The sequence below is a fragment of the Aptenodytes patagonicus genome, chromosome 5 (assembly GCF_965638725.1).
Source record: "Aptenodytes patagonicus chromosome 5, bAptPat1.pri.cur, whole genome shotgun sequence".
Taxonomy (NCBI): domain Eukaryota; kingdom Metazoa; phylum Chordata; class Aves; order Sphenisciformes; family Spheniscidae; genus Aptenodytes; species Aptenodytes patagonicus.
In genome coordinates, this window is record NC_134953.1 from 76,667,946 (window position 1) to 76,688,000 (window position 20,055).

Below are 20,055 nucleotides of genomic sequence, written 5' to 3' on the forward strand. Positions count from 1 at the left end.
ATTTAAGATAGTCCAAGTGAGCTATGGCTGAACACAGACTTTTCAGATGTACCTGAAGTACGGTCTTACAACTTGACCCACTTGAACACATTTGACAGAAAACTGGAAGACATGACTGTACGGCTTTTGTTTCAAGTGGCATTCTTACAACAATAAAGAGTAGAGTTTCTTTCAAAGTTCTGTAATTACACAATATGCACAGTGCCTTCCTAGCAGTAGTTTTTCTTTCCATATAGAAAATAATGCAATCCCTCCATGACTGTAGCTCCTCGTAAACTCAATATATTAACAGCAAGCGAACTCTACAACGCAAATGTTAGTAGTTAGTTTATTTCAAGTGCAAACATACTAATTATATGAACTAAAATCTGTTCAGGGGGAGAAAAGCTAAGAAGTATTTGTGAATATCTGTATTGCCAAAAAAAGGCTTAGTACTAAAGTTATTTCTTCTGCTCACTATCAAGAGAAATGAACGAATCCTAAAGTAACTATTCAAAGAACAGCTACTCAAACCAGGCAGAAACAGATGCATGTAAGAAAAATGTATGAAACACCAATGCATCCACCCAGGGTTCAGTGCTATTGAAACTGTATGATGGAACAGTGTGCACCGAGAAGAAAATATGTATGACATCAAATTCAGAAGGCTGCAAGTACTCTGGAGGAATGGATTATGTAATTCAACAAAGTGCTTAATTCTCCACTGCAGCAGCAGAAGGGCAGGAGGGAGAACACATAAATCTAGATCTGGAAAACTGGTTCAGCACTAGAACTACAGAAACTGACCTTGGACTTAACATGGGCTTTAAATCGAACACAAAAATTGACAAAAAGGCCAACATAATTATGGAATCAATCAACAATGTTACCATGTGAGACAAGGAAAGTAATTCTACTGCTTTACTCTGTAATGGAAAACTTGGACAGTCTAAACAGCGATCAATTTGGGGCATTGCATATCAAGAACAACCTTGATAAACTATGTAGTCCAGAGAGGACAGATATTGCAATAGTTTTTGGATTTAGCAAAGGTTGATGTAATTTGATTTACTTGCATACCTTAAGGCAGTTCTCCTCAACATTTCTTAAATTAAAGAGCAGTTGAACATTGTCCTGTGTCCACTGAAATTAGGGGGGAGTGGAAAACACAGAGTGATCTTACCATAGCACTTAAACATGGAAACAGCTTGTCTAAGGTGGATATAGAATTATTTTCACTAAACATTTAACCTGTTCTCATGTGTAAATATCTGATTACCATTGTACACGTGTAGTTAACTCTTCCCAAGATCAACAAGACAAACAGCAACCTCTCAGGGATACCCCGGGCATTCCTACTGTTACGTACAATTCTCTAAAGCAAGTTTAGAAGTTTGCAGTTATAACCCTGTGATCATTTCAAATACCAGGGACAGATCTATAGGAAATTCTACATGTAGCAGGAAGAAAATGCAAAGTGGGCTGCTAGTACCTGCCAAGATCAAACGAACTGGCAAAACTATATATCAATAGGAAAAATCCATAAGAAGCTTGGAAGAGTCCAAGATATAGGCATCAGGCAGCTAAATACGTTAGCATTTTAACCGATATTCCTACTTTACTGAATCAGCAGTGTATGTTCAGACATACTAAGATAATGAGGAAACAAGGGTAAAAGCCCTAGAACAAGGAGAAAAACCAAATTACACGTCCCTGAAGGAAGATGTTCTACATGATTTAACACAGGCAAGAGGTGGAGATTTAACCCTACTCAAAGCATTCTCCGTGCCACATGGAAGAAACTGTACTGGTTCCACAGTAATATACTGGACTTATTCCAGAGCAGGGAGAATGCAGTCAAAGGCTACACAGAGAAGAAAGAGCTATGGTTTACGGGGCTGGAGCAATTGCGCGCTTCACCACTCATCTGACACGGAGAGAACTGCAGCAGCAAAGGCCAGCAATAGAAAGTATTAACATATATGTCTGCAAAGCTTTTTTTGTTGCTGTTGACACCTTTACCATGCTTATGATCTCTTTGCGGAATCTATAACTGTTAGGCCATTCAGATTTGGATTGCTCTTTTAGATGTTTCTTCACTTGATACAAATCCAACACCATCCCTACAAATTCATAGAATGAAGCAAAGATTTTTGGCAAACCTCTAAGTGGATAAATGCGAGGTTTATTATTCTGTGATATTATTCTGCGATACACAGGTAAAGAAAAGCTCAAGATCAAAGGCTTGTGCTTTTGGAATTTGGTGTGGGTTTGCAGCTAGCTTCCTATAAGCAGAGTTTTATTACCTCAAGAGGAAAACAAGCTATTTAATATTACTTTTCATTTAGAGAAGGTATTTTTAAACAAGTGTTAAGGTATTACTCTTAAACCCCCCCCCCCCGTTTCTTCTGTATACATAAAATCCTATCTATAACTCCAAGCCAGTCAATCAAGTCACCAATTACAATTTTCCAAGAATATGAAAGGTAGTAATTCCTTACCTTTTACTTTTGCAATAACTGTTCCTGCAGCACTAAGAATATCAACTGAGTTTAGAGTCTGATGTTTATTTATCACTGCTTTTAAAACACGTAGCAACTCCCCTAGGCGTTCGTGTACTACCTGATGCAGGCCATCTTGATTTTCTGAAAAAAGTAAAGGAGAAACTACATTAAAACAGTGAATTAACACCCAATCACATTACAAACCACTTTGATGGTATTCAGCTGCACTGAACTCTAGGCCATATGGAAGCCGGGCCTGCTTAGAACAAAGACATTGTTTAAAAAAGTTATGCTAGCATTTCCCAACAGTTTACGTGCAATGTTGTATGCCATTTACATATAAACACATTTTTCCCCAAAAGCCAAGCAAGTATACTTTTTTAAAAAAAAAAAAAAAAAGACTCTACACCAATACCCTAGGGTTTCTGAATTAAACCATCTTCTTTTTCTCATGTTGTTAAATCAACCACTGTTTTGATAATTACATATATTCAAAAAAGAGTATCAACAAAAGCAGATTTGGATTGCTCATTAGATATTTCCTCACCTGATACAAATTCAACACCATTTCTGTATATTCATAGAATTAAACAAAGATTTTTGGCAACTGTTGGCTAGCTTGTAACTCAAATGTCAGTCAATTATTAAGCATCTTTAGTATATAAGCCTAGATCTACAAAGGTCTGTCTTTAAGCATGTCAGTCCTGATAAAGAAGTTGAACACCTAAATTATTCTGTGGAATTAGGCCTAATCAGAAAAATTCTCAAACAAGCACACATATAGGGTGACGGTTTTTACAGCATATGCCTCTTGCTATGCACCCTTAAATCCCGCCCCCGCCTCCCCCTTATTTTTTTAAAAAATAGTTCTTGTTGCATTCATGGCACAGGTTAAACCACAAGCTCTTCCGTTCTGTTACAGAAGAGGTGCTGGTGCACAGAATTAAAGTTTCCCATGCACTAGAGTGCTGCGTTGCAAGTTGTGGTAAAAAGCTTTCAAATTCAGGAAAGTCTAGCTTATGAAAAAGAAAAAGAGGATCTAATATAAGCTGACTCACTTCCCCACCGAGCAAAAAGGAATGGCAATTCTGTGTTGTCTGTGACCACAATAACAAACAGGTCAATACAGACAATTACAGTACAGTGCAAATTGATCCAGTGTTACTCAGAGAACAGTTTCAAATCTGAGCCATTTTGTTCTGGCTACAAGACATTATATTTAGGCTAGAGGCACCTAAATTTTTCTGAGGAATCAACAAAGTACAACATGACATATCAGTACAGTATATCACTACTGTCAGGTGGGTAGGTGGGGGGACTGCGTAGAAATTACATGCGATTGTATCAAGTGCAAAAGCAAGCCTTCTAAGGACCACTGTGCTTCAGGCTTTATCTCCCTAGATGTCAGATATCAGGAGATTTTTTTCAACTCAGACTAGCTTATACACGGTCAAAGGAAAAACCTTGACTCGGGAAGTGGACTAAGGCAAAAACTTTATCTACCATTCTCCGGCACTTTGCATGTTTTTTCCTGCTGGAGCGGAGTAGGAAGCTCTATCTGTAACAGGACACACAGAAGTCTAGGAAGACCCATCTTACACAGCAGTAAATTAAGAAAGCTCTACGTAATTTATTAAAGAAACATAGTTGTGGCTTTATCTTCATTTACAGGTATACGTACTGGTTTTTAACTGAGGACTTAAACACAGCAAAGGCAAAAAAAATGTCAAGAGGCTGGCTCTTGACACGTGGCTATGATTCAGTACATAAACCACCTCTGCTACTAGTGTGTATGACAAACACACATTGATCTAAAGGCATACTATAGCTCAGAGTTTGGAACTTAATGGGAAAGCAATCCAGGCTTGAAGCAGTTTCCATGCAAGCAACAATAGCGGAAGCTGGGACCTTGGATAAAAGACGATTTATAGGGGATATGAAAGAATATTAGAAAATCATGAAAGGCATGAAAATAGCGGGTAGAATCAATCGCTTATCAATGTCTTTCAGTTAAATATAACACACTTCAGATGATTAAACAGAGCAAGCAGGAGCCAGATTCAAAACAGAAAAGGCTGATTCTTCACGTAAGAGATCTGTGGAATTTCTTGCCAAAACAGCATTGAGACAAGAAGGTTACGTGGAAACAAGGAGAGACTGGACCAACTCTTCTAAGTTTCCCTGTGGGTTACTAATGAGACAATAAATACCTTACCAGGTCAGGCCATGGGTCCAGCTAGCCTGTGCCTTACACAGCAGTGGGCGATGCTGCTTAGGAGACTAGACAAGACTGGCCACTTTCTGCGGTCCAGTCCCCTAGCACCCACAACTGCTGCACCACAGTTGCTCCTGCGCACTCCAGTAACTGCTTACAGACCTGCTGTCTTTGAATACATTTAAGTCCTTTTGAAGCTGCCTCCACAACCTCTTTTCACTCAACTACTCCACTCTTTAGTCTACTGAACTACTAAGCATTGTACTAAAACAAACAATGTAACCTGCAACAGCTCAAGAACTCCCCTAAGCAGAAAGGGTTCAGAGGGTACGTCCAACTTAGCATTTTTACTTTTCTCTAGCTATTCACTTCTGGCAGTCATTGGAGCTCAGAGACTGAGTTAGACACAGCTTTAGTGTAAGCCAGCGTGGCCATTGCCACCTTCTAACACTTGCAGAAATTTTATAGCTGTCAAAATGAAACCAGGTAATTTTAATGGTCCCTTTGGGCTTTAATCCATCAAAGCCTCAATTGTACTCCATCAATGCAAGAATAAATGCTGTTGAGAGTACTGGGCAGCTCCAGGCAAAGGCAATGAGGAAAAGGAAAGACAGCAGAGCTGTACTGATGCCCACAAACCCAAAGTGAATCAGACAACGTAGAAAATAGATCTAAAAATTATAGTAACATTATTTTCAGGAAATAGGATATTAGATAGTTAAAGTTAATTCCAATTAGTTCATTAAGAAACATGTCTAGTGTGTAGACTTGAGTTTTGAAATACTTAAGAAGGAGGTAGTCTATGGAGGTCGTGTCTCATCTCTTCTTACAAACCTCCAGAGGCAGACAAATATTCCACAGTCCTTCATTTGGATTAATGATTTATACTGGCAGGACTGGGACAGATAGGCTTTTATGGAGGCATTTGAAGACTATCTGCCACAAACCTTCCCCATCAGCTGTCTCTGTCTAACCAGAATATATGCAGTCCTCACATGAAGGGCATGAATACTGTGGTCAACTGACTAGAGATGTGCTGCACAAGTGCACCATTTGACCAGAACTGTATCTCTTGCCTAGCCAGTATGAAGGTGTCCCTGTCTTCTGATGCACAGATGTTCACTTGTGGCTGGAGAGAGAAGAGTTCCTAACCATGTAATCAGGAATACCCCATGCACATACCCCCCAGCCGGGTCCTTTTGGCGACACGGTGGGCAGACTTTTGGTCCCTTAAACAAGCAGGGGAGGGGAAACAAGGCAGGAAAGCAGCCAAACCAATCTACAGATTACTCCCAGTTTGAGAGTCCTCAGGAACGAGTGCACAGGCATATGACAAACTGCATGAATTATTCTGGGGAGTTCAGCGTGACCCACAACTAGAGGCTTGTCATTACAGGATAAAACAGCCTCTTAAGGTTCCTTACAGGTTAGGTCAAGGCAAAAAAAAAAATCATACAGAAAACTAATTAAAGCATATCTGATCCCAAAATGCAGTTTCTTAGTATTAAGGTTTGATAATATCTTACCAGAGCAACAGAGTTGGGGGAAAAAAGCAAAATAAGTGGGAGGGGGAGGGGGGAGAGAAAGGAAAAAAAAACCTTAAGGGACACAAGCCTCTTCAAGTCTGAAACAGAAGCAGTAAGCTTCAAAGGGAAATGCAAGTTGAAAACAACTGCTGAGTTGAATTAATGTTTATCATACCATCCAGGAGAACACTATCACTAAAATAATGCATTCAAGCATGAGATTAGTTATTTGTAGTCTCAAAAGCAAAGGTCTGGCTACACCCAACTGAGATGTCTTTGTATTCCATCACTGTATTATTTGTTTACAAAATACCTGAAACATTGTTTCTGTGCCTCCAGAAGACAAAAGGTCTGTGACACAAGTAGTGCTTGGGGAGGGGTAGGGGCAGAAGCCATCAGGAACCACAACTACACTACATTCAGTGACTGATACCTACCAGACAGACACTAAAACAGAGATTTCCTGTTCAGGATAGATTTATAAGCCTCAGGTAGTAAAATAAGCTAAATATGCCAGATTAACAGAAACACAGTTTTAATACTAAGGAGTCCGAAAATGGCTAAGAGACCAAAATAACGGTAGAGCAAGCACTGTTGACAGTGAAAAGAATGCATGAGGAAATGTCTCCAACAAATTCCTGCAGTAATTCAATCTGACTTAAGCAATCATAAAAATTAATATTTACTTTCAGTTTTTCTTCTGTCCCTTGTCTCACTGTACACATTGATTTATCTACAGGAAGTCAAGCAGGAAATTCTTCCACCAATGGATGCTATATCGGGTTTTAAATCTTTCTCAAGCTTAATAACACGAATTGCAATACCATAGAAGACTAGTTAGTACTTGGGACCAGAGGACTGCGACTGCTGGTGACCTTGCAGCACAGAAGACCTCTCTGGGCACGTGAGTTCAGCTGTTTGCTTAGGTGACTACAGTTTCCTGGAATCTCCTGGAAGAACCAGTGTGCTGGTTTTGGCTGGGATAGAGTTAATGTTCTTCACAGCAGCTAGTGTGGGGCTGTGGTTTGGATTTGTGCTGGAAACAGCATTAATAACACAGGGATGTTTCCGTTCCTGCTGAGCAGTGCTGACACAGAGTCAAGGCCGTTTCTGCTCCTCACCCCACCCCACCCGCGAGCAGGCTGGGGGGGCACAAGGGGTTGGGAGGGGACACAGCCGGGACAGCTGACCCCAACTGACCCAAGGGATATCCCACACCATATGACGTCATGCTCAGCATGTAAAGCTGGGGGAAGAAGAAGGAAGGGGGGGACGTTCAGAGAGATGGCGTTTGTCTTCTCAAGTCACCGTTAGGCGTGATGGAGCCCTGCTTTCCTGGAGATGGCTGAACACCTGCCTGCCCATGGGAAGGAGTGAAGGAATGCCTTGTTTTGCTTTGCTTGCGCGCGTGGCTTTTGCTTTCCCTATTAAACTGTCTTTATCTCAACCCACAAGTTTCCTCACTTTTACTCTTCTGATTCTCTCTCCCATCCCACCAGCAGGGAGTGAGCAAGTGGCTGGGTGGTGGTTAAACCATGACAATCAGTCAGCCCTCTACCCCCCAAAAGAAAAAAAAAAAGAGCTCTTAAAACTGGGGGGCGGGGGGAAGGCTTGAAGAGAGCTTAGTAGCCTACCTGCAAATCTTCTTTCATTGGGGTTTAAACTGTCCTTTACATTAGCTGAAAACAAGCTCTTCCAAAAATGTAAAGCCAACAACAGGAAAGCATACTCTGTAGGAGAAGTGGAGCAAGAATAGGGTGACAAAGCGTGTATTCAAAGCTGACAAACTTAATGCACAAGAATGATACAACAAAGCAGCTGGGAAGCCTGTCAGTGTTAGCCAAGCCATCTCAGTAGCACACTGTTGTCATTAGCATCCCACTCCGATGTTTTCGGTCACCACATTTTATAACCACTCATCCATCTTTAATGTAAAAACAGCATAAGCTACCTATTTTCTAATTTTAGGTATTTCTCAACAGGAAGCCTTTGTTTAGAAAATTTTAGCAAGCAATAACGGCCTTACAGCTATGGATTCTGTTCATGCAAAACAAAATAAAATTTGCTCATCAAGCTTGTCAGTGCCAGTCACCCTCCCTGCCAAGTCAGGGCTGGTCACAATACATGCAGTCGGGAAAGGCACTGCTGTGTCAGTTGGCTGGTATTCTTTTGTCTGACCTGATTTATTGTTGGCCCAAACATTTCTGAAGCTGTTTATTTCAACAAATGTTTGCCAGGACAAGTTTAAATACAGACTAACATACAGTTTTTCCCCCTCCATGGCCATCGCATATCCTACGTGGCTGTTCAGACCCATACAGAAGATGCATGCATCATTCTGCTCACTGCTTCTCCACTTAGAACATTAACGCTTTCTAACAGCAGCAGATTCTCCCTCTACTTCCCAACTTCCACCAGCCATAAGAGAAGGGGAACCACTAATACAACTATTGTTTTGCTGTGGCTAAAAGTCTGTTTAGAACTGAAGTTAGTCACTCTGATGAAGAGGAAAGATAAGGTATTGATCTAGATAAACCAACTGAAAAGTACCACATCCGTGAAAAATTCTTGAAGTCAGATTACATACAAGACTTTCAAAGCAAATATTCTAGCTCACACCATCTAAGAAGGTCCTGCTTTCCATACGCTTTTTACAAGTAGAAAGATGTGATTATTTACTTCAGGTATTCAATAGCTTTCGAGAATGCTATACACAGTGAGAGATACTATCAGTGTGGAACAACCTGCCATGCATACTCTACAGCCACAAGTTTATATACATAGACCATTCTTTTGACTAAGAAGGAATATATATAAACTCATCTCACTTGTGAAAAATCTTACTATAAACAAGGTAACTGGTATTTTTGCACAAATAGTTTCTCCATCCACCCTCACGAACACGATTAAATGCCTTGTCTTTGGTAAGTGTCTACCACGAACTCAGTCACTCTATGGATGTTACCACTAGTTTCAGAAGATGAATAAATGCAACTGGATGAGAACACTTAAATGCCAGTTGTGCACAAAGCCACGGGGCCATAGCCAGTGGCAGAAACTAACCATCGCCCGCACTAGGTCTAGTCCCCAGTTTGAGAACTCCCTTTGTAAACTGCTGCTTTCCTGGGATCAGCTGAGGAGCATGTACTTCAACTCCCCTTTTACTTCCACTGCAATACAGGAGCCTCAGTTCTGGTTTTAAGTACCACTTCACATCATCTGCATAAACCCCAATCTCCTTCAGAAGAAAGGGAGAAGCCAGACAGAACAGTTGCAGGGTGGTGGCGAGAACAAGCACACAAACTGGGAAGCAATTTCCCCAATATCTAGATCCAGAACTTTTTATTAAAGTTTCACCTTATGGAATGCAAACAGTCAGCTCCTCATCACTTTCGATCTTGGAAGGATTCAGAAGAAATAAGTTTGAGTAACCAACATTTCAATCTGCAAGACCAACATCTTGCCTAAAAGGCTGTCAACACTTATTTACTAATAACCTCATTTTTGGCATTAAGGTAAATTACATCCTGTTTCCACTATGTTACACAGAAGGATTACATGGTATCAGTAGTTATGCCACCCAGGTCAGGGGAAAAAAAGTCAGCATTGGAATGAAGCTGATCCAACGTAAAACAACTTTCAACTAAAATCACGCTACTGTCATCTTCATCAATGTCCGTATTGTGTACTAGGAAGCTGTCAGCACTCAGTTCTGAACCTGATCCAGACTATGAGACTTCCCAGTGAGCATCACAGAGTAGGCAAAACAACCATACAACAATGAACCATGTGGAAATCACCTAATTCCTACATCTGCAGTTTGGGAAACAGTCCCAGATTAACCCATCATTTTATTTTTGCCCTCCTCCCCCCCATCAGCCCCATTCTAACATGATTAACAGCCTGCCGTATTTGTCTGATTTGACAGAGGTCACTATCACACTCAAGACACAACAAGAACTAATCAAACACACAGTGAAAGCATGTTTTACACTTTGGTTTGACCATGGTAAAGTTGACCTATGTCACTGCTGTCTAGTCTGGTCTCAAGGAAGCTTTTGTAAAGCAATAAACGTATGGGCTAGATGTGATTTTCATCAATTGTACAGATATAAAATGAACAAAACTTTTTTCCTTTAATGGTGGTGTAGATATTTTATTTGCTGGTGGCCACAGTTCAGGAGTGATAAGGAAACAGCAGTCTTAGCTATCATATCTCTTCCTTTATTTGGCTGTATAAACGTGCTGCAGATGTAAGGAATGAAACATTTTAATTCACTGAAAAACAAAAACTCAGAAGAATTTCTGGAAGAATTTATCCTTGTAAAATCTCTAACAAGGCTGGAAGCTGCCAAAGGCACCAGTGAAGTAATCACATTTCAACCCTGTGTTATGATGCAGAATTAGAAGCTACCTACTCATCCCTATGTCAAGAAACATCGTACTTGAAGCTTTCAAAATAGCAAGATAGCCAGTCCTAGCTTTTTTGTTAATCAGTATCATGGCAACCCTTGTTGTCATGGCATCATTAAAAGACACTACACCAAATTCATAGAGTCTTTGGCAACATGTGCTCCAGAATCCACTGCAACCAATGTTTTAATCACATTATATTGCAGCAAAAGTGACAATGTATGGAAAATAAACTGTTAAGCAATTACTTCAGTGAAGAAAATCTAAGGACATGTGACGTTTCATTAGGAATGAGGAAAAGAAAGGCATAAAAATAGTAACCCAAATCCCTATTTGACATAAAAGCATTAAAGTTTGGGAGGTTTTTTTGCGAATAATATACAGATCCAATTCAGTGAGAATGCATGGAAGTTTCCTCCAAATAGCTTATTGAATACAGTATATTCAAAGTAGCAGTGTTTGATTTCATTTATTATACACAAATGATGTTTTTATAATACAAGAAAGGATTTAACATTTGGCAAGTCAGTTGCCTATTTACTGCTAAGCTACTAAATTTGATCTTAAAATTAGGTTGCACAAATTTAGGTTAAAATTAAAAAGCACCTGGTATTTACAGTTTTTTGGTATTTTAAGGGTGGAAGTTCTCTCTTGACTATTTGAAATAAGCAGGGTGAAAGTGCAGGCTTGCAATTTTTGCAGAAAAAATTGCTCTTGGATAAAACACAAAACTATCCCTCGTTAGTCTAGCCTTCCAGGTAAGATTTCTAGCATGACGAGCTTTTGTTGTGTACCACAAATACCCAAACAGCCCTTTCAGATTTGTCATTTGCTATCAGGGATTGGCCAAAATACATCAGTCTATCCATTTAGATTCGGCCATTAACCATGCTGACCAGCCTCTGATGTGACCTTAAGCTGTGGTGGTTTTTGTTTGTTTGTTTTTAAAATTGGGCTAACATTCCTACCCCATTTTAATTATGGACCAATTCTGTACTTCTGAAAAGTCAAAGCTTATGTAAGAAGTCCTTCTTGCCTATGTAAGTAGGGCAAACCAAGACTGGATTCCTTTGCAGAAATTAAAGGAAAGTTATAAAAATCAAGATGTCTTAAAAAAAATCTTTTCAAAAAGTCAAGAAAATAGATGGTGTACATGCAAAATATATCAGAATAATCAAAATCTTATAATTCTGCCTACACTGAAAGCAGTTAAATATTTTCATTATGTTGGTTTGCCAATTGACATCAGCAGAACAGTTGTTACTTCACATTCATTTCACATTTAAATTCATAGATGAATTCCCTATTTGTGTATGTGGGGAAGCCTTTTGGAAAAAACCTATCACAATGCAGCTTTTCATTAATCTATTTCAATATGCTGTACGCTACATTCCTTCAACTTTTGTATTCTACTAGCCTTGAGATTCCAGTCAACTAACCTAGATGTGTTCAGCCATGCAGTTTAATCTTTAGAATACATTAATCTTTTATTAACCCAAAATTTAAAGACCAAAAACCAGTAATGAAAATTTCTGGAGTTTCCTTATTTATCCGTTTCTGATAAATGAGAGCGAACACACTACATGACCATTTTAGCCACTGCTCGTACCATTTCCCCGAGTCTTCCAGAAGTTTAAGAATAAAACTAGGTGAGGATAATGCTTCAGCACTTTCAGAACACATTTTAAGTTAGAATTATAAATTGTCATGTGGACGTAAGACTACATTCTTTATGATGAATACATTTGCAATAAGTCTGATCAGTAACATTTCACCAGAAAGTCGTATCCATCAGGATTAGTGACTATACTTTTAGTAGTATGCTACTTATTTCTTATTCAAGGGCATTGCACTAAAACTTAGTAAAGCAGTCCCTGGACTGAACAGCTGCCAAAGGAAGACACTTAAAATAAAATGAGAAAACTTTTATGCTTTAAGCAACTATGTTGCTTGCATACTGGTTCAAGTTCTGAAAACATATGAAGTAATACTCACTCAACTTTCACAGCACAAATTTCTGAAAAAAGAACAAGTTGGAAAACGAAAGACTATCCCCAGAAAGTTGATCCTACCACATCAAACTGGCACACAGAAGGGGTAGTATGAAAGTGTTGTTTTATTCATTCAAAAGAAAATAAGTTTAACCTTTGCTAACCCACATCAAGAGATTATAAAAAAAATACTTAACCTTTAACTCATTTTACTTTTAGTCTAAAATACTATTTGTTCTACATGGCTGCTCCTTCCACTTTTAGCCTAAGTCACTGATTGACCGAAGAAGCTATTTTATTGCTGCCAGCCCACCTAGTTTTCAAAAGACCACACAAAGCCAGGATTATGAGATTATATGGTGTTAAACAAGAGGTGCATTACTTTGTGCATTTCTTTTAAAGGATCTTTTAAACACAATTACGGACTGCTATAGGATGTGATAGTATTCCATTTCTGTTTTGCTGATTAAAAGAAAAAAAGTTATGCAAAATCACCTTAGATTTTAAGTGGGATTCAAATCACTAAAGCAGCAGCCAGTGCCACTAGTTGTCTAGAAAACTGGTGAACATAAAGGATTAATAATTTGAAGTTCCAGCATTGAAGTCCTGCTGACACAACCACCCAAGAGAGTAAAGCCTGACTATGTAACTTGCACAGGTGAGAGAGTGATGAGCCATTTGACTGCTCAAGAGGAAATACTTTCACAATCTTCCCACTTCCTAGACTCAGGAATAGTCAATCCCCTCTGCAATATAATGTTTTGGTGTCAGATATTTCACACCAAAACACCTCTGACGATTACGTATGAAGAGAAAACACTACAGCACTGTCATTATAGCAGTAACTGATGTCACACTGGCACTTGCACACCCCAAAAGACAACAGTAATCCACTGCACAGCTCACTATGCATTTTTAATTGAGTAAGATTTCTTCACTAATACCTTGCAATAGAAAGGTGAAAAAGACAAACCACAGAATCTGTTTGCTTTACGGTTCTGGATTTACATAGCTGTTTCCCCCTAGTACCACTGAAGTAGTCATTCCAGCTAGTCAATGCTAAATTAAAAAAACAACCAAAGGATGTGCAAGCCAGTAAAAGCTACAGAATGTGAAGATTATAATAGAAACAGGCAGAACTTGGTCAACTACGTATTTGAATAGTAGCCCCATGCATTTGATTTTTCATCCAATGGCATGCAGCATTTGATGTTGTATAACAAGCCTCTTGTTATTAAGAATCCAATTTATTTATACGCTCCAGACCTATTGCTTTCTTTCCAAATTAAGTTCTCAGCCACTTCTCTAAAATCTCATGTCTAGTCATCAGCCGAAGCCAGCTACAGCTAGAAAGTTCTCCATTCCTTGCTGAATTTGTTTGCTTGTTCTTAACACAAGGGCTTAAACATGAATACCAGAGAGCATTTTATTTGACCACTCTGCAGTCTTAATCCTACTGTTACTTTCCCCTTCTTCACCACTGGCATAAGCTATTTATCATGGTCACTTTCTCAAGGCCCTTCACAAACTGTCTTCACTCAACTATCACAATTCATGTATGCTACTAAGCTTTCAGATAAACAATCTGCACCTTACCAAATGAAGCACAAAACATACAGGACTATCCCTCCAAAAAGCTGCCTCCTCCTTCAACTGCTCTTCTGCTGGCAGCAGTTAACCTACTTGTGCGCTGAGACCACAGCCCATTTTGTTAGACCAGTACTGTTCTGCTTCTCTGCACCTCCACTTTAGTGACTCCAGTAAACATTTTTTTCCACTTGTTGTCAGCACTGAAGAACTTCTGGACAGACTTTTTACTTCCATAGTTGTGGTAGCATCTAGAACAAAGTACATTATATGCTCTATATACAATCAATGAATGAAAAAAAAGTCCCCAGAAAAAAAACAAAAAGGCAAAATAACTTAAGCATCCTACTAAAGAATCCATTCATATCACTATCAACACTAAAACAGCAATAGGAATTTGTGAACATTGAGCAGTCTTTAAGTTAATGCTTCAGGAATTCCCTGTCCATAACTATTTCAGCAACATGGGATCTTACAAATAGAGCTAAGAATATGCTGTAGTCCAAAAGTAGAACGTCAACTGTGATGTTAAATTTGTTCACAACAGAGCTCTAAACTGATCACACCTGCATGAACTGGAAAAATTTCAATACAACGCTCAGGGAAGAGCGCCCTTTGGAAATCCTGTGCTACAAGACTGAAGTTTGGCCCCAAATCCTACAGATGTCAAAACCTCTTGTTGAAAAGGCATGGGGTGAGAGAGGACACACTTGTGCTTTAACTCCACCGTACAAATATAATTCCTGCAAATTATTGATCTATAATCCTACAATTCATTTTAATCAAAGGCAGCATTATTTTCAATGCATCTTAGCTGAAACTTCCTCACCAGGCCTTCCACACCTTGCAGATTCCTAAAATGAGAAAAGGATTAAGACATTACAAGAGTTAGAAGAAACACTTTATTGTTTCCAAAATAAGAGCCTCCCTTTCCCTTTAGTATTCACAGTATATATATCAACATACATAATACCACAGTCATTCTATGTCTCATAGATAAGTAGTACTAACAGAACTTCAAAAAATGTAATGAACCCACCTGTGGGTCCTGAACCCAAGTTAAACAAAGCACAGAGAATCAACACATTTGAAAAAGGGAAGATGCTATATTATTACAATAGCTCTTTGGAACTGCTTAAGTCATCAAAATTTGAACCTTAAGCTTTCTTATTTCTCCCATACATTCTCCAATACCCATTTACGTTAAAGAAATAAAAAAGTCTGTATGTTATGTCACATACAGACGCGCAAGAAGGTGAGAGACCAAAGTCCCAGCATTCATTCACTGACCATCGTTCTAGACCAAAGCAACCGGAGCCATTTTAAATGCTGCTTCACAAGCAAAAGGACTATGTAACTGAGTACCCTAACCCCAGAAATAAGAGTCTTGTAAGTTCCTTTAAAAGCTTTTCACTGCTCCTTGCATTAGATATGTTTTCATTGCCATTTGAAATTTAAACAATAACAGGGCTTTCATTGTCACTTCAGATTTAAGCAATAACTGGACTTGCTCAAATATCTGAAGCAGTTTAGTCATGACAGAACACAACTTGGTCTTAAGTTGACAGGGTCTCCAAAATAAAGTTAACCAAATTTGACAAATAAGAATTCCTACATATTTTTAAAAATTAGCCTAAGAACGTACCTTCAAACAGTAAACAAGGAAAAAATGGTAAAAAGGAAAAACCCTTTGTTCAGTTAAATCACAGCCTCTACAAAAAAATTCCTCAAGTCCTGTTTTTCAGTTACACTGTTCTGTAATGAATGTCATTAAGATGAAAGTTTAACCCAAACATAACTATGTTCTACAGCCTTACATGAGTCACCTCAATCTTCTATAAAAAGCAGCACTTTAGGGAGACAAAGGGATGAGCCCCCATAAAATCCCTACTTTCCTTAAAAAAGGGAAACAGCTACCTACGAAGATCAAGGTGCAGGCTCTGTATCAAATCTCCTACCCTGCCACACAGTTCTAACTCCAATCCATTAATGAGACATTAGATCTAACATTATCAAACCACTGCAACTGCCAGATTAGGTGAACACTTGCTTGGAATTAAGGAACAAGTCAGCTTCAGTTCTGTGACCTAGCTACATAAATAGGAAGAACAAACACTCCCAATGAAACTGGTGAAAAAGGAATGATTAGGCAAGATCATTAAGATGACAGTCACAACTCATAACTCTATGCTCTTAGGCATACAAAAATTACTAGTATTGATGTTCTTGTTTTATGTTGCAACTTTGATAAATTGGTACATCAGAGAAATGAGAAAATGGAGTACTTTTGTGGATACGATATAATACATTTTACCAAGAGTAGGAAACTAATTTAGAGCAAGGGTTTTTTGTTTCGTTTTAAAACACAAAAACTCCTACATATACACAGGAATTGCTGTTAAGAACACAAGACTTCACACTGGATATGGATCAAATCCTATCTTTCAGGTGTTGGGGCAGAGCTCTTTGAGAGATACAAGTTTTTGTGTCCAAGCATTCCCCTGTTTCTTAAGCTGCAAAGTATATTCGAAGAATTTTTGTTGTTGAAAGGCCTGGCTTTACATTTACATTCAAAAAAGAAAATCTGATTATTCATCCTCTTCCTCACTACTCACCTTTCATCTTGCTAATCTTGTAATTTCAGTTTCATTAGTCTAGTTGCTGTGACGAAAAGGAAAGGTAATTGTAATTAACAAACTAGCTAAGGTTCTTTAAGTGTTTTGAGCTTCTTTTGTACATCAGAAATGCAGTAAGGAGGAAGAATGCAGTTTTGCCTTGTATTACATTTTTTGCACTTCAAAAGCAACATAAAAACAGAAAATGCCTCTGCTCACTTATAAATAGTTCAGAGTTTTCCTAAAGAGAGATATGCTAATTATTTAAGTCAACAAAAATATCCGGACTGCACATAAGGATTGATTTTACATTTTAAACACTCACAGGCCTTCAAGACACACACACAACCCTCCTGACTGCTGATCTTAGACACTATAGCAACAAGTGAACATTTGTTCTGAAGGAATGTGGAGTATGCAACTGGGGGAGGGGTAGTACTATCAGCTACAAACTTATCTGCTGGTCCACTAAGTTATTATTTAACTTCAATCTTCCCTGAAACTGAAGAAACAGCATTTACTATCCAGCATTAGCAACCTGCATTTAACGGGCAGCTTCCACTTTGACTATGAAGAACACAGCTTTGCTTGAACTGAACTTCAAGAGGAGGTTGGGTTTTTCCCTCCGCTTGTTCAGAGTACTGGAAACAGCACAGTTGTTCCATGACTGCAGATTAATTAAGCAGTGCTCTAATATTGCAAACCTGCAAAGCAAAAGAAAATGCCCAGCTCCTCTGGCTCCGGTCACAGTGTCTGAAAGTCCAAGACTCCCTAACAAAAGCCTGCAAGATGGCAGACTTGTGGAAAACAAGAAGCTTGGGCAAAACAGGTTGTGGAATGATTTGGAGTGAAATAAATAAAGGTGGAAAGTTCTCTCTCCCAGCTTAAGTGTAACATTCCTGGGAAAAAGCATGGTCCATAGCTATGGCTGTCTCCCATAAACTCTGGCTGTAAACTACTTTTTGTTGGATTGTTGTGGGCTTGCCTTCATTCAGGCTTCACTAGTTCTTTTATGGACAGAGTTCTCAGGAGTACATCAAACTTCAGCGTTCTTTGCAGAACTTCTCAGGTTTGAGGAATCTGGCACTGGACAGGAACAGGATTCACAGCCAAGGATCTCAGTGCTTTCTACTCATGAGAGAGACCAGGAAGAAAGGACAGTGTGAAAGTAAGCGAAGCATGGGAAAATGACCAGGAGGTCTCTGGCTTGCTGTGGTCCTAGAGTTTGACTAAGAGAAGCAGTTTACGTGCCTATTTCTCCCCCTCCCTCCCCCCGAGTTTTGCCATAAAAAGCATCAGAAGCTGTTAAAAAAAAAAAACCAATCACTACTATTGGCTTTGGGTTCTTCGCAATAATTTTACTTGTTAAAAAAAATTTAAGGAAGTATTTACTTTCTTCTTACCCTTGTTTACATCCTTTATATCTCTTAACTTGAAAGACTATTTCACATTTGTCAAAGAACAGTTTTGATTTTGGATTGACAGAACTAATATTTAGAAGTGACTACTACTTGGAGATATGTGAAAGGGTGCACTAAGGAATTTCCAGGTCAGAAAGACTGGAAGCACATATGTCTGCATATAAGAAGCAGGTTTTAGGAAGGCAAGTTTGAAAGATGACTGTCAAATTCAAACATGCCAAAAGATCAGAGCTAAGAAGGCTGATTAATTTGTCATCTACAAAGGGCATTTTCTGCTCGCTGTTCTCTCCACCCCCACCTCCCCTCCTTCATATGCCCGTCAAACTTAGCATTCAATAGAGGAGACAAAATAGTTGATACAGGGTTTAGCAGTGTATGCTGTAATGCCAAGGTGGAGTGCCACACCAATTTTGCCTAGACCCTCACAGTCTTGTTCCATTTTAACCTCTGGCCACTCGTTCCTTTGCCAGCCGCCTTCTCCCTCTTTTGCTGGTACTCAATACAACCTTACAGTCAGCTCACGGAACTGATCTGGCTGAAAACTAGTTCCTTTCTTCCTAGGACTAGTTTTCAGGCAGATCTGCCCCCAGAACTGGCTTGCAGTCACCAGAGAACTACTGCCAGGAAGAAGTGGTGAGATCACAGCAGCTCACACTTCAGTTTCTTCTCTAAGCTGCTGTGGAAATACACTATTAGCATGGTTTAAAACAGAGCTCTAAACATAACAAGCTTTATAATAATAAAAAAAAAAAAATTTTAGATGCATCTTGTAGATTTTTCAACAGTTACGGAACTGTACCATCAATTCAGCTGTTGGTGGGGAAGGAAAACCTGTAATTTCTGCAGGAGCACCTTCAGAAGTTAGTCTTTCCAGCTGCCTTACACCTGCCCCGGTCTGGTTTAGTCCTAGCTTCCCTGCTACTGTGGCTCACAAGGTCACTTCTGCCAACTCTGCCGTGGAAACAATAACATCCAAAGCAGCAAATACAAATTGTCAGAATTCACCTCTTAACACCTTATTTGGTTCAGCAAGAGGATGGACAATGTTATTACAGGCTAATACATTTAAACATGCAGTTAGTTCCTTGTGGACCAAGTTTGAGTAGAGCTACAAAGTACAAAAAAAGGTCATTTTTTAATAATAAATTACACAATTATTCTTCTGATATTACAAGCATATAACACTTCGGTAGATCCTGGAAGTGATTAACACTAAAATTCCACTTCAGACTATTTGTCAACATCTTCAAATGTTGTAGATAAATCCTATTACAGAAATCACTAGACAATTTGTTTTCCCCTTTTTTTGTGCTACATAGAAGACGACAAACAATGTGCTACGCTTTACATGAATTCCTCTGCCTTTTCCCGAGGATTCTTGAAGGTCATTTAATCAATTCACAAGCAGATTGTTTATGCATTTGATAATCACTATGTTCTCACGGTCCCCGAAAGTTAGCTGCCCTAACAGCATTTTACTTTCCCTTCTTCCATAAAGGTTTTTTGTTTAAGACACAAAACACTATCAAACAGAAAACCAGCACCATCTTCCACAAAAATTTTAAAGAAATCAGTCCAACTTCCCTCAAAACAAAAAAAACCCCAAACATTCCTTCCAGAGACTGTTGCAAAGAAAGGTAAACACTTTCTCAGATCCTTGTTTAGAGCAGTTTGCCCACCTACCAAGCATTCTTCCTATGAGGTGTCATTAGACAGGTAAATACATCCAATTTAAGGTGTATCAAAGACAGCACCTTTCATTGAGAAACATCAAAATTGGAATAAAGAACAAACAGCAAAATTA

At 39.0% G+C, this 20,055-nt stretch overlaps 1 protein-coding gene across 5 annotated transcripts in view; it reads right to left on the reverse strand.

The window, feature by feature from the left end:
• Positions 1-20,055, reverse strand: part of ARHGAP29 (Rho GTPase activating protein 29) — a 55,573-nt gene that overhangs the window by 26,800 nt on the left and 8,718 nt on the right. For 4 of the 5 annotated variants that reach the window (XM_076337775.1, XM_076337772.1, XM_076337774.1 and 1 more), the window contains exon 3: positions 2,481-2,624. In XM_076337775.1, coding sequence (XP_076193890.1) covers positions 2,481-2,624 — 144 coding nt within the window. Of the gene's footprint in view, positions 1-2,480; positions 2,625-20,055 lie in introns of those variants that run through there. The other variant, XM_076337776.1, reaches the window with a different exon arrangement.